Source organism: Zootermopsis nevadensis, unplaced genomic scaffold (genome assembly GCF_977971745.1).
Source record: "Zootermopsis nevadensis isolate Lab colony 2312 unplaced genomic scaffold, Znev_1.0 Znev_ptg000025l, whole genome shotgun sequence".
Classification (NCBI taxonomy): Eukaryota; Metazoa; Arthropoda; class Insecta; order Blattodea; family Termopsidae; genus Zootermopsis; species Zootermopsis nevadensis.
The window spans coordinates 1333652-1350489 of record NW_028259157.1 but is presented as its reverse complement, the minus strand read 5'-3'; the positions used below and the strand labels follow the sequence as shown (position 1 = coordinate 1350489).

At 36.3% G+C, this 16838-nt stretch overlaps 1 protein-coding gene across 1 annotated transcript; it reads right to left on the bottom strand.

Moving 5' to 3' along the window:
• Nucleotides 1–5527: 5527 nt before the first annotated feature.
• Nucleotides 5528–16838, bottom strand: LOC110834260 (fizzy-related protein homolog). Its single transcript, XM_087355692.1, has 11 exons — nucleotides 16663–16838; nucleotides 16162–16194; nucleotides 14928–15044; nucleotides 13950–14015; nucleotides 13233–13508; nucleotides 12728–12916; nucleotides 11377–11601; nucleotides 10959–11091; nucleotides 10088–10245; nucleotides 8822–9019; nucleotides 5528–8697 (listed from the first exon to the last, which is right to left on the bottom strand). Exons 4-11 carry the CDS (start codon nucleotides 13968–13970, stop codon nucleotides 8653–8655), a joined length of 1245 nt encoding a protein of 414 aa, XP_087211818.1. The 5' UTR covers nucleotides 13971–14015; nucleotides 14928–15044; nucleotides 16162–16194; nucleotides 16663–16838; the 3' UTR covers nucleotides 5528–8652.

Genomic DNA, 16838 nt, shown 5'->3' with positions numbered 1-16838 from the left:
AATTTTACTTCACCTTCCATGTACTACAGTATTATGTAGGTTCTTTAATCGTTTGCAATTTTAATGTTGTTTGTTGTAAGAAATAATGCCACTGAAGTTCTTTGGCTTGTGAAAACACTATTTCCCACGTAAAAGAAATTGTGATAAAGCAGTTTTGAAAGGAGTGTTGGGTGGCCCTCCAATAGGATAGAATTATGAATTAAAGGACAACAATCCCTTGATGGAAAAAAGAATGCAATTTATGGGACAGGGGAAAGAATTAACAAAATAAATTCTGCTAAAATGAGAACCATTCAGACTGGAAAAAAGGAGTTAACAGGAATTCAAGTTGATGAGAAGATGAACTATGTTATGCTTCTTCTGAAGTGTAAATAACGTCAACTTTTAAAAAAATACATAGAAGAAACAATTTTCTAGGAAATGATACAAGACAGAGAAGAAGAAAAAACCACTTTAAATCCTAACAGTCCCCAAATTCCACAAAGTAATATTGATATAAATAAATGGCAAAGCTTCCCTCATTCTTAAGTAATCTTCATCAATTGTGTCATGCCTTGCTTGCCATGAATTGCAATAAAACACTGGTAAATCATAAATCCCAGATTTTAAGCCTGTCCAGCAGCCCTGTTTAAACCCCTCTTCCAGAACGACATACAAGAGTCCTAAAACGTTGCATACCGTGCAGTGTATTGATACATAAAATCATGCATACAAATGAATCTGTTTACACACAAAGTGTTATTTAATATGTAAACAATTTCGTTGGCGTACTTGATTTTATATGTGACATACAACAGGTTAATCACCACACAACGATGTATGGGGGATGGAGGTAGAGCACCACACAATTCTAAATTTGGAACTATGTAGATGAGTGATCAGCTTTAAGCTCTGGCCAGTGGGGAAAGAGCATGGATACTGATACATTCCATAAAAGGCTAAATGAACTCCAGGGTCAGTGTGGATGTGAATACAAAAGGAATATTCTCTGCCTCTGCCAGGAGTCAAACCACGGTCTTTAGAGTAGTGTGAATGTCAGACTTTTAGCACAACTGTAAAGTGATCTAGGAATTCTGTATATATTGTTAAAGGATTTGGTTCTTATTTCATTTTTAGAAACTGTGTCTTTAAGTTAATACCACATTATAGGCTAGGTGTTTAAATTTTAGGCAAGATGAAGTTTCATGTCACTCCCATGGGTTCAGGCAATTCTGAAAGGTTAATCTACGGCCATTTCAGCATATGAAACCACTACTCCCAGCCATGACTTTGAGATATTACCATACTACGTATTGATAAGCTACTATTTATCTTAACTAGCAAGCTTAAATCATGCTTGTAATGGTGTACTCTTTGGGGTACATTGATGTTTGAACGAGAAGAAAGTCCGCTGTTACGTGATGATTTGTCCCATCATTTTGTTGAACTACATGTTTAGTAATGACAGGTAATTCATGCACTAATGCTGCAACCAGGATAATGGAAATTCGAGTGATTGTTCACCTCTGCTTAGGCATGTGAACGTGAGGCCAGCAGCCAGCTAGTTGGCTTTGGCTCTCTGGAGCTGTTACGCCAAAGATTTTAAATTATAACCAGAAAAGGACCACAGATCTGATGATGATTCTATTATGTCCTTGCACTCTTATTACAGCGTGAGTTACTGTAGCTTACTTCTTACAGGGATTGGTGTAATACAGATGTTTCACCATGTATCTGGTTTAAATTGATTAAAATATCTGAGGTGCTTACTGCCTCTGAAACTGCAGTGAATTTCTACGAGACTACATGACACAAAACTCCAGAAGATAGCAAACTACTTTATTTATCTCGACGAGAACCTGATATCTAATTTCGCTTCTTATGGTTCAAAGTAGGCTATGTAAGGCTGTGTTAAATAAACGATATCACTCACTCATCAAACAGCTTAGTGATAGAATTATCAGTGAAACATGTTGTGACATGATTTTGCAGTTAAGCTAACATACAGAAGTAAAAGTGAGGAACAATATGGTTATTTTCTTATATTCTTCAGGTCTGAAGGTTTTAAACCACCGTCACAGTTGCATGGCACATATAAGGAACTGTGAACTGCAACAAAAGTAGGGCACTTGAAATTTCCTTAAGTCTGAAATTAATTAGTAACATCTTTAAACAGCCTACCAAAATCCTACTGCAAACCTGAAGATGGAGGCAACATGCTCCTCTGAAATGGCCCAAGTGGCATAAGGTTGCAGATTTCCACAAGGCGAGACCTCAGAATAAAAAAAAGTAGTGGCTTTAAAAGATCCTTTATGTAGAACAACATTAGTCAGAATTATGAATTCAGGTACCATTTTACTACAGTATATGCCAATGTAACTGTAAAGCTTCTTTAGCATAACTAGTCAATGCAACATTTTCTTTACACTTTCTATGAAAAATATTTACCCCTTTTAGTGTTAATACACAAGAATTAATTCAGAATGTAAGGACATATATTTTTATACTTCAGTACATTTCTGGCATGAAACAGTTATTATCTTTTCAGCACTCTGGAAAGTATATGCAATTTTGTACATTATACAGAGTGGGGCAGCATTCTTTCTTCATTCCCAAGAACTGAACTTGAGGCAGCTGGTCTCACAGTCTATTTATTGCTCTGACTCCCCTACCTATAACTGCCTCCATGGTACGTAGTGAGACAGCTTGACTTTAATAACCTTTATTGGGTCAATACTGGTAAATACATACAGCTAGAAATCATAATGGAATGTTGTAGAGAGGAATGAATAAAACTGCACTATTACAACTGCTATAAAATGCCTTTAAATAAAGGACAATAGAGGTTTGCTAGTGTGAAGCAAGTCCAGATGGAATGTGCTAACGATGAGGAATGCTCATTTTATAATCCTTCTGAGGGACCTTCTATACATCTCCATTGCTTGGAGTCTTGTTTGCATTTGCTGTAATTAATTATAAAATGTTGACAGTCACATCATTAGTTTCCCTTTCTGCTTCCCTCATCCTGACTTCATAAACGTTTTTAACAATATCCAAGCTCTGACATCCAATGTGTCTCTATATCAATCAAAAAACTAAAGCTTAAAGTTACCTAACTACATGATCTGGGTCCAGAACAATATAAACATTTTCAAGGCTTTTTAGGCAAAAGTTTAAAATGTCTTCTTGGATAGAATTTTGATTCTACAAATTTGTATTTAGAGCTGTAAACATCTCAGTACAAAATGTTATTTTAAGGTTATAGAGGGATAGAAAAGTCTCACAGATTTAAACTCTGTGTATTAGAATGCTGATTGTTTCTTCCTACTGCAAACATCTTTTGGCAATATCCAACATGATTAGGAAAACAACAAAAGCTGCACTGTTCAACACCTAGAATGTTTGCTGCAGGTTCCAGTCATGTTCCTATTATTCTCCCAATGTAAATGTGATGGAAACAGGCATGTGGGAATTTTGCTTTTTAATTGTTTGCACAAATGGAGAAGAAGGACATTGATTTCAGTTTTAAAGCATATTTCCTCCACTTCTTGGCTGGAAATAGTGATTTCTCAAATGCAACTCGTAGTCTCCTGCACTTGACTGGCTGAGTGGATATATTAACAGGTAGTATTTTAAAAGTCTGTAATCTGCAAAGATGCCTCACGCACTATACCCTGACTACATAAAAGTGAAGGAGGTTTTAATTAAGAGAACAAAATAATGTGACTGTGTACCAAAGAATTTTAAGGCAATGAAAATTGATTTTCTATATGCTGTGTTATCTTTACCTAATTTCTTATCCTCATAATCAACCAGAAATTAGTTCTTGGGCACGTTGTGATTCAGAAGCAACCTTCATCTCTATATTCATAAATTATTTTAGTTATCGTACTGTGTGGGTGTTAACAGAGGTTGAAGGTGCTGTTGCCATGAAAATGTTGAGTGTCTGCCAGTCACATAAAGGACTCCAGGACGGTAAGGCGAAGATGATCTTTGTCTCTCTTTTCCTTCTCTTTTGATCGCAAGAAAACTGTTCACTTTGATTTTGTTGAAAGTTACGCATCGTGACAATGACCCTGGTAATGATGCACTTGCTGTCTACGAGTTTTGGGCCAGAAATTGATGTTGAAACTGGACCATCCACCAGATTCACCACATTTGGCTATTACCAAAACTGAACACTCGTTTGAGGGGCCACAGAATTTCAGGGACATGCAATGGCCATTCTGAAAAGCATTCCTAAAAAGGAGTTACAGAAACGTTACCAGCAGAGGATAAACCGGTTCACAAAGTGTATTGGTATGCAGGAAGACTGCTTCAAACATGACAGCAACCATTATTGTATAAGTACTTAAAGACAGCTTTTATGGGGCATTTCAGGGATGTAATTGTCACACCTCGTGAAACAAACATATAAACATATATGTCATATGTTCAAGTTTGAAAAATGGAAATTTATTCTGAACTTCACAGGAAAAAATCTGTACCTCAGAAGATAGCCATTCCATTCCGTTATTCCACAGATATTTGAGACTATATTATTGGATCATAAAGTGGTGATTTCAGAGAATGAAGTTAATGCCATGCACTACTAATAAATCTCATTCCAAGGGTTTTAAGACAGGTAACAAAAGAGGCTTATATTTCAGTGATGACAGCTTACTCTAAGGTAGAAAAGTAATTATCCTGTAAACTCATTAACTCACACAACAGAAGAAGAATATTAAATATTGAAAATTGTAATATAACAACTGCAAGAACTAAACAGTTATTTCAATTAGTTTTTGTACAAAGCAAGAACTTAATGAGTAAATTATCAACTTTTCAACTTTACCTGGTGTGGCCAAGAATTTCATTTATGAGACAGACTGCACACTTCAAAAGTGCAGAATGACAAACATTACACTGGCACAGGGCACCGAATGTGACCAGTAAACAACACCATTTACAATTGTGAAAGCAAACACATATTTAAGCCATGAATGCACGACATAAAGGATTCACATTATCATCAGCAGGTGCATTTTTATATCATTTTATTTGGGTGGAATATGAAATCACATTAAACAGTTTGCTCATATGAGTCCCATGTTGTAAGTTAAAACCCACCTACAAGCATGTGATGGCTACGTTCAAATTGTGTCCACCTCAATTCCTGGCAGTTTGCTTCCTGCTGCTGCACTGGCAAGTGTCAGTGGATTCCGCATTTAGTGAGACACACTGTATGAGACCGCTGACAAGATGATGGAATAATGCGCCTGATAATTGCTACAATACATACACTCCATGTACAGCAGGTATGGGTGGTTGATAATGACCCATTATTACTCCAAATGAGGATTTGTCTGAGAAATAAACGAATAATAACAGAACACAAGTGAAAGGAAACAATGAAGAATTGGGAAGCAAGAATCTTATATCCTTTTCCGTCCTCAAACATTAATACTCTACTGTTTTTTGTTAAAAAAAATATATATAAAGGCCAAAGAGCTCATTACTTATCAAAAGTACTTCTTTCTGGGTACGTTGCATTAAAAGAGTGAAGATCAGTCTCATATATAATAATATATTTAAAATTAAAAATACAACACAATTTAATGAAAAAACAATCATATACACATTGAGTCAAAAGTATGCTTCCAAACTTTGTGTGTATTCCTCGATCAAAAATAGGAAAAAATGTTTTTATGAACATGTGACCTCAAAAACTTATTTTTCAAAATAATAGCCAAAAATAAGTGTCAGTGAATGCCTTTAAAGCCAAGTATAGGGACAAGGATGTTACTTTGTAGCAGATGCACAAAGGTTGCTCCTCCATTCTCTACACATGCCCGGGCACGATGCACACAACAGGGTTTCCTCGAAACATCAGGCACGCATTCTGCCAGTACAATCACATACTTTGTAAACATACTTTTGACTCACTCTGTATATATATATATATATATACACACACATATATTTGAAAAGACTAAGTAGCTGATTACTTACAAAGAGATTTGATACCATGTACTTCTGGGTATATGGCATTAAACAGTAAACACAAGTCTTATCTAACTATATATTTGAAAATAAAAATACAACACAACTAAATATCAAACAATTTAATGAAAAACAATCATATACACATTGAGTCAAAAGTATGCTTCCAAACTGTGTGTGTATTCCTCAATGAAAAATAGGAAAAAATGTTTTTATGAACATGTGACCTCAAAAGCTTATTTTTCAAAATAATAGCCAAAAATAAGTCTCAAGTAATGCTCTTAAAGCCAAGTATAAGGTTAGGGATGTTTCTTTGTAACAGATGCTCAAAGGTTGCTCTTCCATTCTCTACACATGCCCGAGCACGATGCACAGAACAGGGTTTCCTCGAAACATCAGGCACGCATTCTGCCAGTACAATCACATACCTTGTAAACATACTTTTGACTCACTCTGTATACATATATATATATATATATATATGAAAACGCTACATAGCTTATTACTTACAAAGAGATTTAATACCATGTACTTCTGGGTATATGGCATTAAAGAGTAAACACAAGTCTTATCTAACTATATATTTAAAAATAAAAATACAACACAATTAAATATCAAACAATCATATACACACTGATTCAAAAGTATGCTTCCAAACTGTGTGTGTATTCCTCGAACAAAAGTAGGAAAAAATGTTTTTATGAACATGTGGCCTCAAAAACTTATTTTTCAAAATAATAGCCAAAAATAAGTGTCAGTGAATGCCTTTAAAGCCAAGTATAGGGACAAGGATGTTACTTTGTAGCAGATGCACAAAGGTTGCTCCTCCATTCTCTACACATGCCCGGGCACGATGCACACAACAGGGTTTCCTCGAAACATCAGGCACGCATTCTGCCAGTACAATCACATACTTTGTAAACATACTTTTGACTCACTCTGTATACATATATATATATATATATATATATATATATATTTGAAAAGGCTAAATAGCTGATTACTTACAAAGAGATTTAATACCATGTACTTCTGCGTATATGGCATTAAAGAGTAAACACAAGTCTTATCTAACTATATATTTGAAAATAAAAATACAACACAATTAAATATCAAACAATTTAATGAAAAACAATCATATACACATTGAGTCAAAAGTAATGCTTCCAAACCGTGTGTGTATTCCTCGATCAAAAATTTGAAAAATGTTTTGAAGAACATGTGGCCTCAAAAACTTATTTTTGAAAATAATAGAAAAAAATAAGTCTTAATGAATGAATTTAAAGCCAAGTATAAGGACAGGGATGTTTCTTTGTAACAGATGCTCAAAGGTTGCTCCTCCATTCTCTACACATGCCCGGGCACGATGCACACAACAGGGTTTCCTCGAAACATCAGGCACGCATTCTGCCAGTACAATCACATACTTTGTAAACATACTTTTGACTCACTCTGTATACATATATATATATATATATATATACACATATATTTGAAAATGCTAAAGAGCTGATTACTTACAAAGAGATTTAATACCATGTACTTCTGGGTATATGGCATTAAACAGTAAACACAAGTCTTATCTAACTATATATTTGAAAATAAAAATACAACACAACTAAATATCAAACAATTTAATGAAAAACTATCATATACACATTTAGTCAAAAGTATGCTTCCAAACTATGTGTGTATTCCTCAATGAAAAATAGGAAAAAATGTTCTTATGAACATGTGACCTCAAAAGCTTATTTTTCAAAATAATAGCCAAAAATAAGTCTCAATTAATCCTCTTAAAGCCAAGTATAAGGTTAGGGATGTTTCTTTGTAACAGATGCTCAAAGGTTGCTCTTCCATTCTCTACACATGCCAGAGCACGATGCACAGAACAGGGTTTCCTCGAAACATCAGGCACGCATTCTGCCAGTACTACCTTGTAAACATACTTTTGACTCACTCTGTATAAATATATATATATATATGAAAACGCTACATAGCTTATTACTTACAAAGAGATTTAATACCATGTACTTCTGGGTATATGGCATTAAAGAGTAAACACAAGTCTTATATAACTATATATTTGAAAATAAAAATACAACACAATTAAATATCAAACAATTTAATGAAAAACAATCATATACACATTGAGTCAAAAGTATGCTTCCAAACCGTGTGTGTATTCCTCGATCAAAAATTTGAAAAATGTTTTGAAGAACATGTGGCCTCAAAAACTTATTTTTGAAAATAATAGAAAAAAATAAGTCTTAATGAATGAATTTAAAGCCAAGTATAAGGAGAGGGATGTTTCTTTGTAACAGATGCTCAAAGGTTGCTCCTCCATTCTCTACACATGCCCGGGCACGATGCACACAACAGGGTTTCCTCGAAACATCAGGCACGCATTCTGCCAGTACAATCACATACCTTGTAAACATACTTTTGACTCACTCTGTATATATATATATATATATATATATATATATATATATATATATATATATATATATGAAGAGGCTAAATAGGTGATTACTTACAAAGACATTTAATACCATGTACTTCTGGGTATATGGCCGTAAAGAGTAAACACAAGTCTAATCTAACTATATATTTGAAAATAAAAATACAACACAATTAAATATCAAACAATTTAAACATACTTTTGACTCACGCTCTTCCCCTCAGGCTTCTTCATCTGATGCTCTGGAAGAGGTCCAACACTGATGATTTCTTCTCCTGAAACAAGAGATGAAAATCACATGAAACATTTTTATTAATGTCCACAAATGTAACCTTAAAAAAATGTTAACATTACAAGATACAAGTTTCCCCCTCCCAATGAATGAGTTAAACATCTTACCTTCTGTGAACGATTTTTATAGAAGATTTTCCAGAAGTGCAGTGTCTCATCTCCAGCCCCAGTTACGATGTCTTCTCCATCTGGAGACACAGCAACATAGGGCACTCCAGATGAATGTCCCGTGAGACTTGCTACCTGGGACATGCGGGGATATCTCCAAATATGTATATGGTTCTTCAACCCACCATGGGTGCTAACCTACAACAAACAATTAAATTTCCATAAGAAATGGAATTAAAAGTAACAATCTGGAATAATATCCATACCAAATTCCATGAAAATTTGTCAGCCATTCTCATTTAACAGGTAATGATGCGAACAATGACACAGCCAATGACATCATCAGTTAATGCACAGGATAATGGATATTGGCGTCACTGTAGATCGTAATCCAGATACCTCACAACTTGTACCATGTCATGTTGGTATTACAGATTGCAGAGTACAATTACGGAGTACTTTACAAGCCAAGTGTCTAGAGTTGTAAGTGTATGGAAGTACAAAGAAAACTTATCAGGTCCTCTACACGGACTCAAACATGCCTAGACAACACGTATTGGTACATCGCATGCACCAAAGGTATTCTAGGAAAAGGCAAATACAGCTCATCATTTAAATGTTTCTGGTTCACAATGTCTCCAGGGATGATCTTTTCAGGCCTCTGCCAACTCTGGGCAAGTCTAGAATCTCCTGTTCACAACAGAGCAGATTCCATTACCCCAAACAAAACGGCGATTACTAAGACGGGCCCTAAAGTTTACTGAGTGCTCTGAATCACAGTGGGGGGTACGGTATACTCCATTTCCCAAGAATTTATTTTTGGAAAATGTGAAGACATCAGTTCATAAGCAAAATCTGGGAGATGTGGATGATTGAAAACCCTGTTAATTCCTCTGTAAACGACAAGTATTAACCTAATGAAAACTTATTCGATGTAAAGCTGGCCCTTTTACACTGCCAACATAGGGTGAAGGTAAGGAACCGTCCCAAGTGGAGACGACTTCGCAGTTATAATTTTATGGTTGCATTAAGTGCAATCTTCACCAAAGAACAAATGTACAGATTTTATAAATTATGTCTGAAGCAAATGGAATTTCAAAATTATTTTTGCCTATCTTAAGGTGATCACAATATATATTTCCATTTAATCTTCTATTCTCAAATACTTAACCGTCCACAAAAAAATTAAAAATACAATTCTTACTTCTATCAACAATATCGTTCCATGTACAAATTGCAGATCACATCGACATGCAAGGAACTTACCAGTTCAGAGGAATGTTTAGACCAGATAAGATTACAGACTTGAGATCCAGTGTCCACAAACTGCTTTGGTTGTCCTGTGAGTGTTTTCCAGAAACGAATACACTGATCAGCTCCACCGCTAGCCAAGAGTCCACGTTGTTGCGGGGACCAGGCAATAGCTGTAAAATAAAATTTATTTGAGTATATTACTACATTGTGTGCACATGATCATCAGCATGGTACAAGATTCTGCATAAAATATTAACATAAACAAAGAGAACAGAGAAGGCAACTACGAGAAACATGAAGAAATTTACTTTGCAAATTATGAATGCTGCACAGAACAGTGAAATCAATGGCATCCAAAGAATATGAGCACCATGTTGGAGAAACTATGAACTTGTATCAGTTATATTACGCTCTTCTCAATTTTCCGTTCCAGCACTCAATTATGAATCATGTGAAGCAGCAAATACTATATACAGTACAGGGGAAAAGAAATGCATTTTCATATTTTTTTTTTTTTGTGTGTGTGTGTGTGTAGAGATGATCTCGAGTATTTCAATTTATGCTAAGGGCATGGTATGATGGCATTCCACAAAATTTGCTCCTATTCATTTTCAATCAACCCCTTCCACGATCAATATCTTTTTGAAAACATGAACCAAAACATAACATTCTTTTTATTTCACATTTGGAATATATCCACAAAAATGTGATGTAAGAGCAATGATTGGAACCGATTCTTCCAGCACTTATGGTTTTAAGTGCAACATTTTCTTGCAGCAAAGCCTGCACAAACATGTGACAATATAATAACAATATTTACTCACTTCATAGAATCTCATTTTAATCTGTCACAAATGTGGATGATAAACACAATGATTCCTACCTTTCACTGCTGCCAAATGCTGCGTGTAAGTCTGGACAGGTGAGTCTGAATGGAGATTCCAAATACTGAGACGACTGTCACTGCCACCGGATGCCAGGCTCTGCTTGTCTGGAGACCACTTCAAGCCGCAAACCTTTATTTATAGTAATTGAAATTGATGACAATAATTTTAAAACATACTTTTCAGCAATAATTATAATAACAATATTTGATGTGAGGTTCTGACCGTGGTGAAGATGTTGATGCTGTTCTTCTGGGTCGTGATGCGATGCGGAGATGAAATGTCTTTATCTTCAGAGCTGAAGATGGAGACTGTATGTATCTATGTCAGTCCACATGGTTTAACAATCCAGAAAAATATGACAACTGTTTTGCACCAATAACAAAATTAATAACACTTAAATGATTTCCTACTTACCTCCTGTCGATGGCCAACCAACCTTTTCTCTGGAACAACACTAGGAGTTCTCACATCACATTGCAAGATAAGTCCGTCCCGGCTTCCTGACGACACAACATCACCATTCCAAGCAAGCGATCCAACTCTGTCTGGATGGCTCAGCAGCTCATTCACTTGGGAATTTACAGCAACGTCCCAGACTTGCACGTAGCCATGATGGGTGCCAATTGCTACCAAATTTCCCTACAAATACAAAACACCAGGTCATAAAGGTGTCCAATAATAAGAATCAGTCCTAAATTATGTCACAGGTGATTTCATGTGTTATCTGTTCGGTAACATTTCCAGGTCAGAATATGCAAATTCTTACCTATTATCTACACCTGCTGCAGAATATGGCAATAATATTTCATTTATACAAAATTATGACATCACAGTACATCAGAATACAGACAAATACATTTTTCTTTGCAAGTCTTCATGGATGGAGTAGCCTATATGAATAACGCCCTTGTAACTGGCCCCATCACATACCCACCTTGAATGTGTGTTACTGTAAAGTTTGCAAAAATTACTGTTAACACTAAACAACTGACATGGCTCTCACCCACAAGCCAAAGTTATACAGACAAATGCACGTATCCTGAAATAAATATGGCTACCTCGGCACAAAAATCTCTATAAGACAAACTACTAAAATTTTGGGCTTGGTCACCCTCACTTGGCAGACAGTGGACATAATTCTTCTCCACCTTCCTCCAGAAGGATTACAACAAGAAATCCAAATTCTTCAGATTTCTCTTAATGCACACAACAGCAAACTTCAGAAATAACAAGGTGTTTCCCTTGTCATGGACACAAAACATAAGATGAAAAGCAGAAAGCACCCACAGAAATGGGGTTAGCATTTGACACTGATTTGAGATGGGTACAACGAAATATTGGCCACCCGCTCTCCAATAAACAAATGTGTCAATTGTAAACCAACAATTACGTCACATAGTATTCTAGTGACGAGTCACCATAGGCTGCATCAACTTTACGCACTGCATGATAATTTTCCTATACAATCAATAATGTATTTATGCACAACAAATACTTTAAGATTAACAACAATCACAGCAACAACCAAATTCAAGATTTCTGTCTTCTGGGTTGTTGCGCCGTGTAGTATGGTCGATGTTTACCAACGTTTCTGCGGGCGTACTGCCTCCGTCATCAGGGCGATGAATACTACACAGCGCAACAACCCAGAAGACAGAAATCTTCACACTCACCGCTGTGAAAACCTCAAATCTTACAACAAAATTCAAATTTAACAGAAATACTTTCCAACAACCTGAGTAAAAATAGTCTGGCCAATACTTACCTGTTCATTCCATGCAACTGAAGTTACAGAGGTGCCATCTCCAGATAAATCACACAGTCTTCCAACCTGATTAGTGCTTGCACAAAAAAGATATACGCAACTTCCTAATCCCACGCTTAACACATTCTCTGAAGACCAGTCAATAAGATTGAGGTAGAAGTTATCTTGGAGATCAGGGGCATCCAACGTCTTCAAGAGAAAAGACATAAAATTCAATAAATCAGGACAAATAATGAAGTACAGCACATGAAACGCTCAATCCTTAACATAAAAAAGAAGGTCATTATAACTATTTCATAATAAACACTCTATCACTGTCTCGTGGCTTGTGTTGGCAGAACAGCTCATCACAAAGTCACAACAGCCACATCAGCCAAATAAGACTTCATCAGAGAGGGGGGGGGGGGGGGGGAGAGAATCAGACACTGATACGGGATGTGAAGTGAGCACAGACACTTCATTTGTGGATTTTCAAAGATTAAAACTAATACAAAATATGACTAACCTTGTAGGGTACTGGTGATATTTTCCTCCTTGACCTTCTCGGTGCACTAAGCAACTTATGGCTTTGTGCACTAAGTGGTGACAAGGAAAAGATATTTGATCCTAGAATGGGCGCTCTTCTCTCATCACATGGGTCTCTAAGATCTTGAATGTTGGCCCCAAGAAGTTCGTTTTTCAGCAAACATGCGTATGCCAATCTCCCAATCTCTCCGTCACCATTTTCTCCGTCACCATTTTCACAAGCCTCTTTCGTAGTAAATCCATTCTGGCCAGGCTCCTACATTTAAAAACAGACACAAATTTCATTGACATTTCTACAACTTGCTTACCTTAAGAGAAATGCATAAAGCTTATAGACAATTGGGAATTGACAAAAGACCTGATGGGAAGTGAGCTATACAAATACATCACAAACAGCAGTTTTAAATGGCGGTATGATACACTCACTCCATGTGCAAAGAGAAGAAAAAGTAAATTAATTAGAGGGACATACAACACTGCTTATGTCCCCAATTTAATAATCTGATAACATTTTTGTACAGTGCAATTGTAGTCAATTAACAAGAAAACAATGTTTGTGGATAAAGGTTCATTTACATATCTGATAAAGTACTGTCATGAATATAAATTCATCTCATCCTCAGCACAGCATACTCACTTCATCTATCCACTACTTTTAAAAAGTCACAAAAATCATAACTCAATCAGAAACACTTACTGTGTCTATCTGAATCTTCATCCGCCATCTGTCGCCATAGCGCGGCCGAATAAAGCGATCGAATGCCTGCAAGTAGGGAAAAGATGTCAGTTAAAAATCTAACAATTCCTCTGAACTAACTAAGAGAACAATATACACTATGAAGATAACTGTCTTCTGGGGCACTGTGCCAAGTAGCATCGCGGAAGTCCACAGACGTTTCAGAGGTGCTTGCTGCCTTCATCATCAGAGCAAACTTTGAACACACTACGTGGTGCAACATCCAGAGGACACTAATTTCCTTACCTGTTGCCACGAGAACCCGAAATGTCACCAGTATATAAATATGTAACACACTTTTAATTCAGAGAAAAATTCTTATACTCAACTGCACACTTCATGTTTTAGAAACCACAATGCAAGCAAAATCTAGAACAGTCAGCAGTTCATACACCAGAGACACACAAGAGTACAGTCAAAATGCCTTCATCACCACTAAGCAGTACAATAACGAACAAAGCTTTCAGAACGGCAAAGCAAATTTACACTTGGGTTGTGAATGAACCCATTCGGTGCTGCTGCAGACTTCGACGTTGACATGCAGAAATTGTTTGCGATGGTGATACGTAGATGAAAGGATAACATCAGGCATGATCCATGGGACACAGGAGATGAAGACGATTGGATTTTCATGGCCAACGACAGGGACAGGTGATGAATAGTGTTCCCACAACCATCAAGTAAGTAAGTTAATAAGACTGTTGATTCATCAGCATATATGCAAAACAAAACATGCAGCCTCACCTAAGAATAAGTAAGGAGAAATCACACAAATCACGGATATAATATAAAAGGGGAAACTCAGAGCACTTTTCTGTGCTTCTATAATTGTAAAATGCTAACTCCTCCAATTTCATCCTTTCCTCTCCCTTAAACAACCACACGTGTGCATGCACATGCCACTCTGCCATGCTTACAAAGTCCAACATTTTATCTTACCCATGAATCTTAATGACCACCGACCAACATCATGTGGGACTGAATGTCATCATGGCACAAAGTAACAGAAATGCACGAAATTAATATTGTCTAAAAGTGCTATCTTCAAGCGGTCACCTGCAATAATAAACATATGAAAGGGAAATCTTCACACACAGAGAAATTATTCATTATTTATTTCCAGTTTACTTGAAGACACTTTCAGTAGCTCAAACTATACAGCATCAAATGCTACAATGGTTTCTGAAGAGGAAGGGACATGGAAAGAAGTGGTCACAGCTTACTTCAAATACTATCCTGACATTCTCCCAGAGACTGAACACAACCATGAAAAACTTCAAGATTTGAACTCACAACTTCCCAAAGACAGCGGTAACTACTTAACAGCGACATTAAGTAAAGAAATTTTACATTCAACGACAGGTTATAATTTAATAACAGTTGAGCACGTGGAAACCAACAGTCACACTAATTTTCAGCGGGTATACATTACAATCACTCAAGTTGAATTTTCCACCTTAATGTAAAGAAAATGAACCAGGTGTCTTTATTTGGCCCAGCTCACTCCTCACACCTCTGACATTCGGCGTGAAACAGATCGTGCCCATCAGAGGGTTTCGCTGGATAAATAACAAATTACACTGATCCTATCATGGTAAGCTCACGGCCTGAAGATACACTTCTCAAGAGAACAGATGTCTGGGTTACATATTCTGATTGTTCTGAATTCTGTCTGCCTAAGCAACAAAGTGCAAGTCTCTCCACAAGGATCAACCATAATATTTAATGTGAAAGTAAATGATGAGCTCCACGTAAACAACGCAAGTGGTCACATTTGCAATCCTTCTTCCTTTAGGTAGGACTGAGGTACTCACAACAGCGGATGTGAAGAGGGCTGTTTTCTGGGTTGTGAAACTGTGTGGTCTGGTAGAAGTTTACCTGTATTTCAGATGTACTTGCTGTCTTCATCATCAATCAGCGTGACTTATAGCCATCATGATTGGAGGCAGCTAGTAACTCTGAAATGTCAGTATACTTCAACCAGACTACATGGCACGTGAACACTGAAATGAGCCATCTCCTTACATCCTTTCAATAAAAGACTTGGTTTCGTTCTAGAGGTGTTTGCACACGTTGATAACACAAAACTGAAATGTGTCCACTGGGATTTGTCATCAGCGACTGTCTACACAGTATCTTTAAGTTTACAAAATCAGAAATGAACTCCACTTACCATTCTAGTACAAGTCAAGTTGGCAGGAGTAACCTACAAAAGAAGGATTTGTAATTAGTCAAGCATTTTAACATCAATCACCTTCTTAACTGACACATACACACAAATTAGTTGAGGCTCAAAGGGACAAATCATCTTATAAAAGTGGGAAAGGAGAGTAACAATGAATAAAAGTTACAACTACTGAAATAATAGCAATATTTAGAAGTTACAACAGCTATTATTGTAATAGAAAGTAGGAAAAATTAAATTTCTGCTGTTGTGAAAGGTTATGTCACAAGACACAGCTCACCCTCTTTTCTATGGTACTAAGGAGTATTGAAACGCAGGTATCAGAATCTAACAAATTTCACTAAAGTAGCTTTATCAAATGAATAAGAAACTACAGTACCATTATAAATTAAACCAGTTCATTTTAAAAGAAGGAAGATTAAGAGAATCAAGGCAATGACACACATACATAGTCAATGTAGGAAAGCACTTAAACACAAACCTACTTACCTGATTACATCAATTAGTCCAAAGATTTCTACAAATTAATTTATATATCCCGTGTATGTTTACGAACCTTGAATATTACAGATTTCAGTAAAAAAGAGGAAAGGCACTCCGTCTCAACTCAGACAGCTGTTAAAGACAAAAGAGTGTCACCAATGACAACCGATGTCACCTACTCC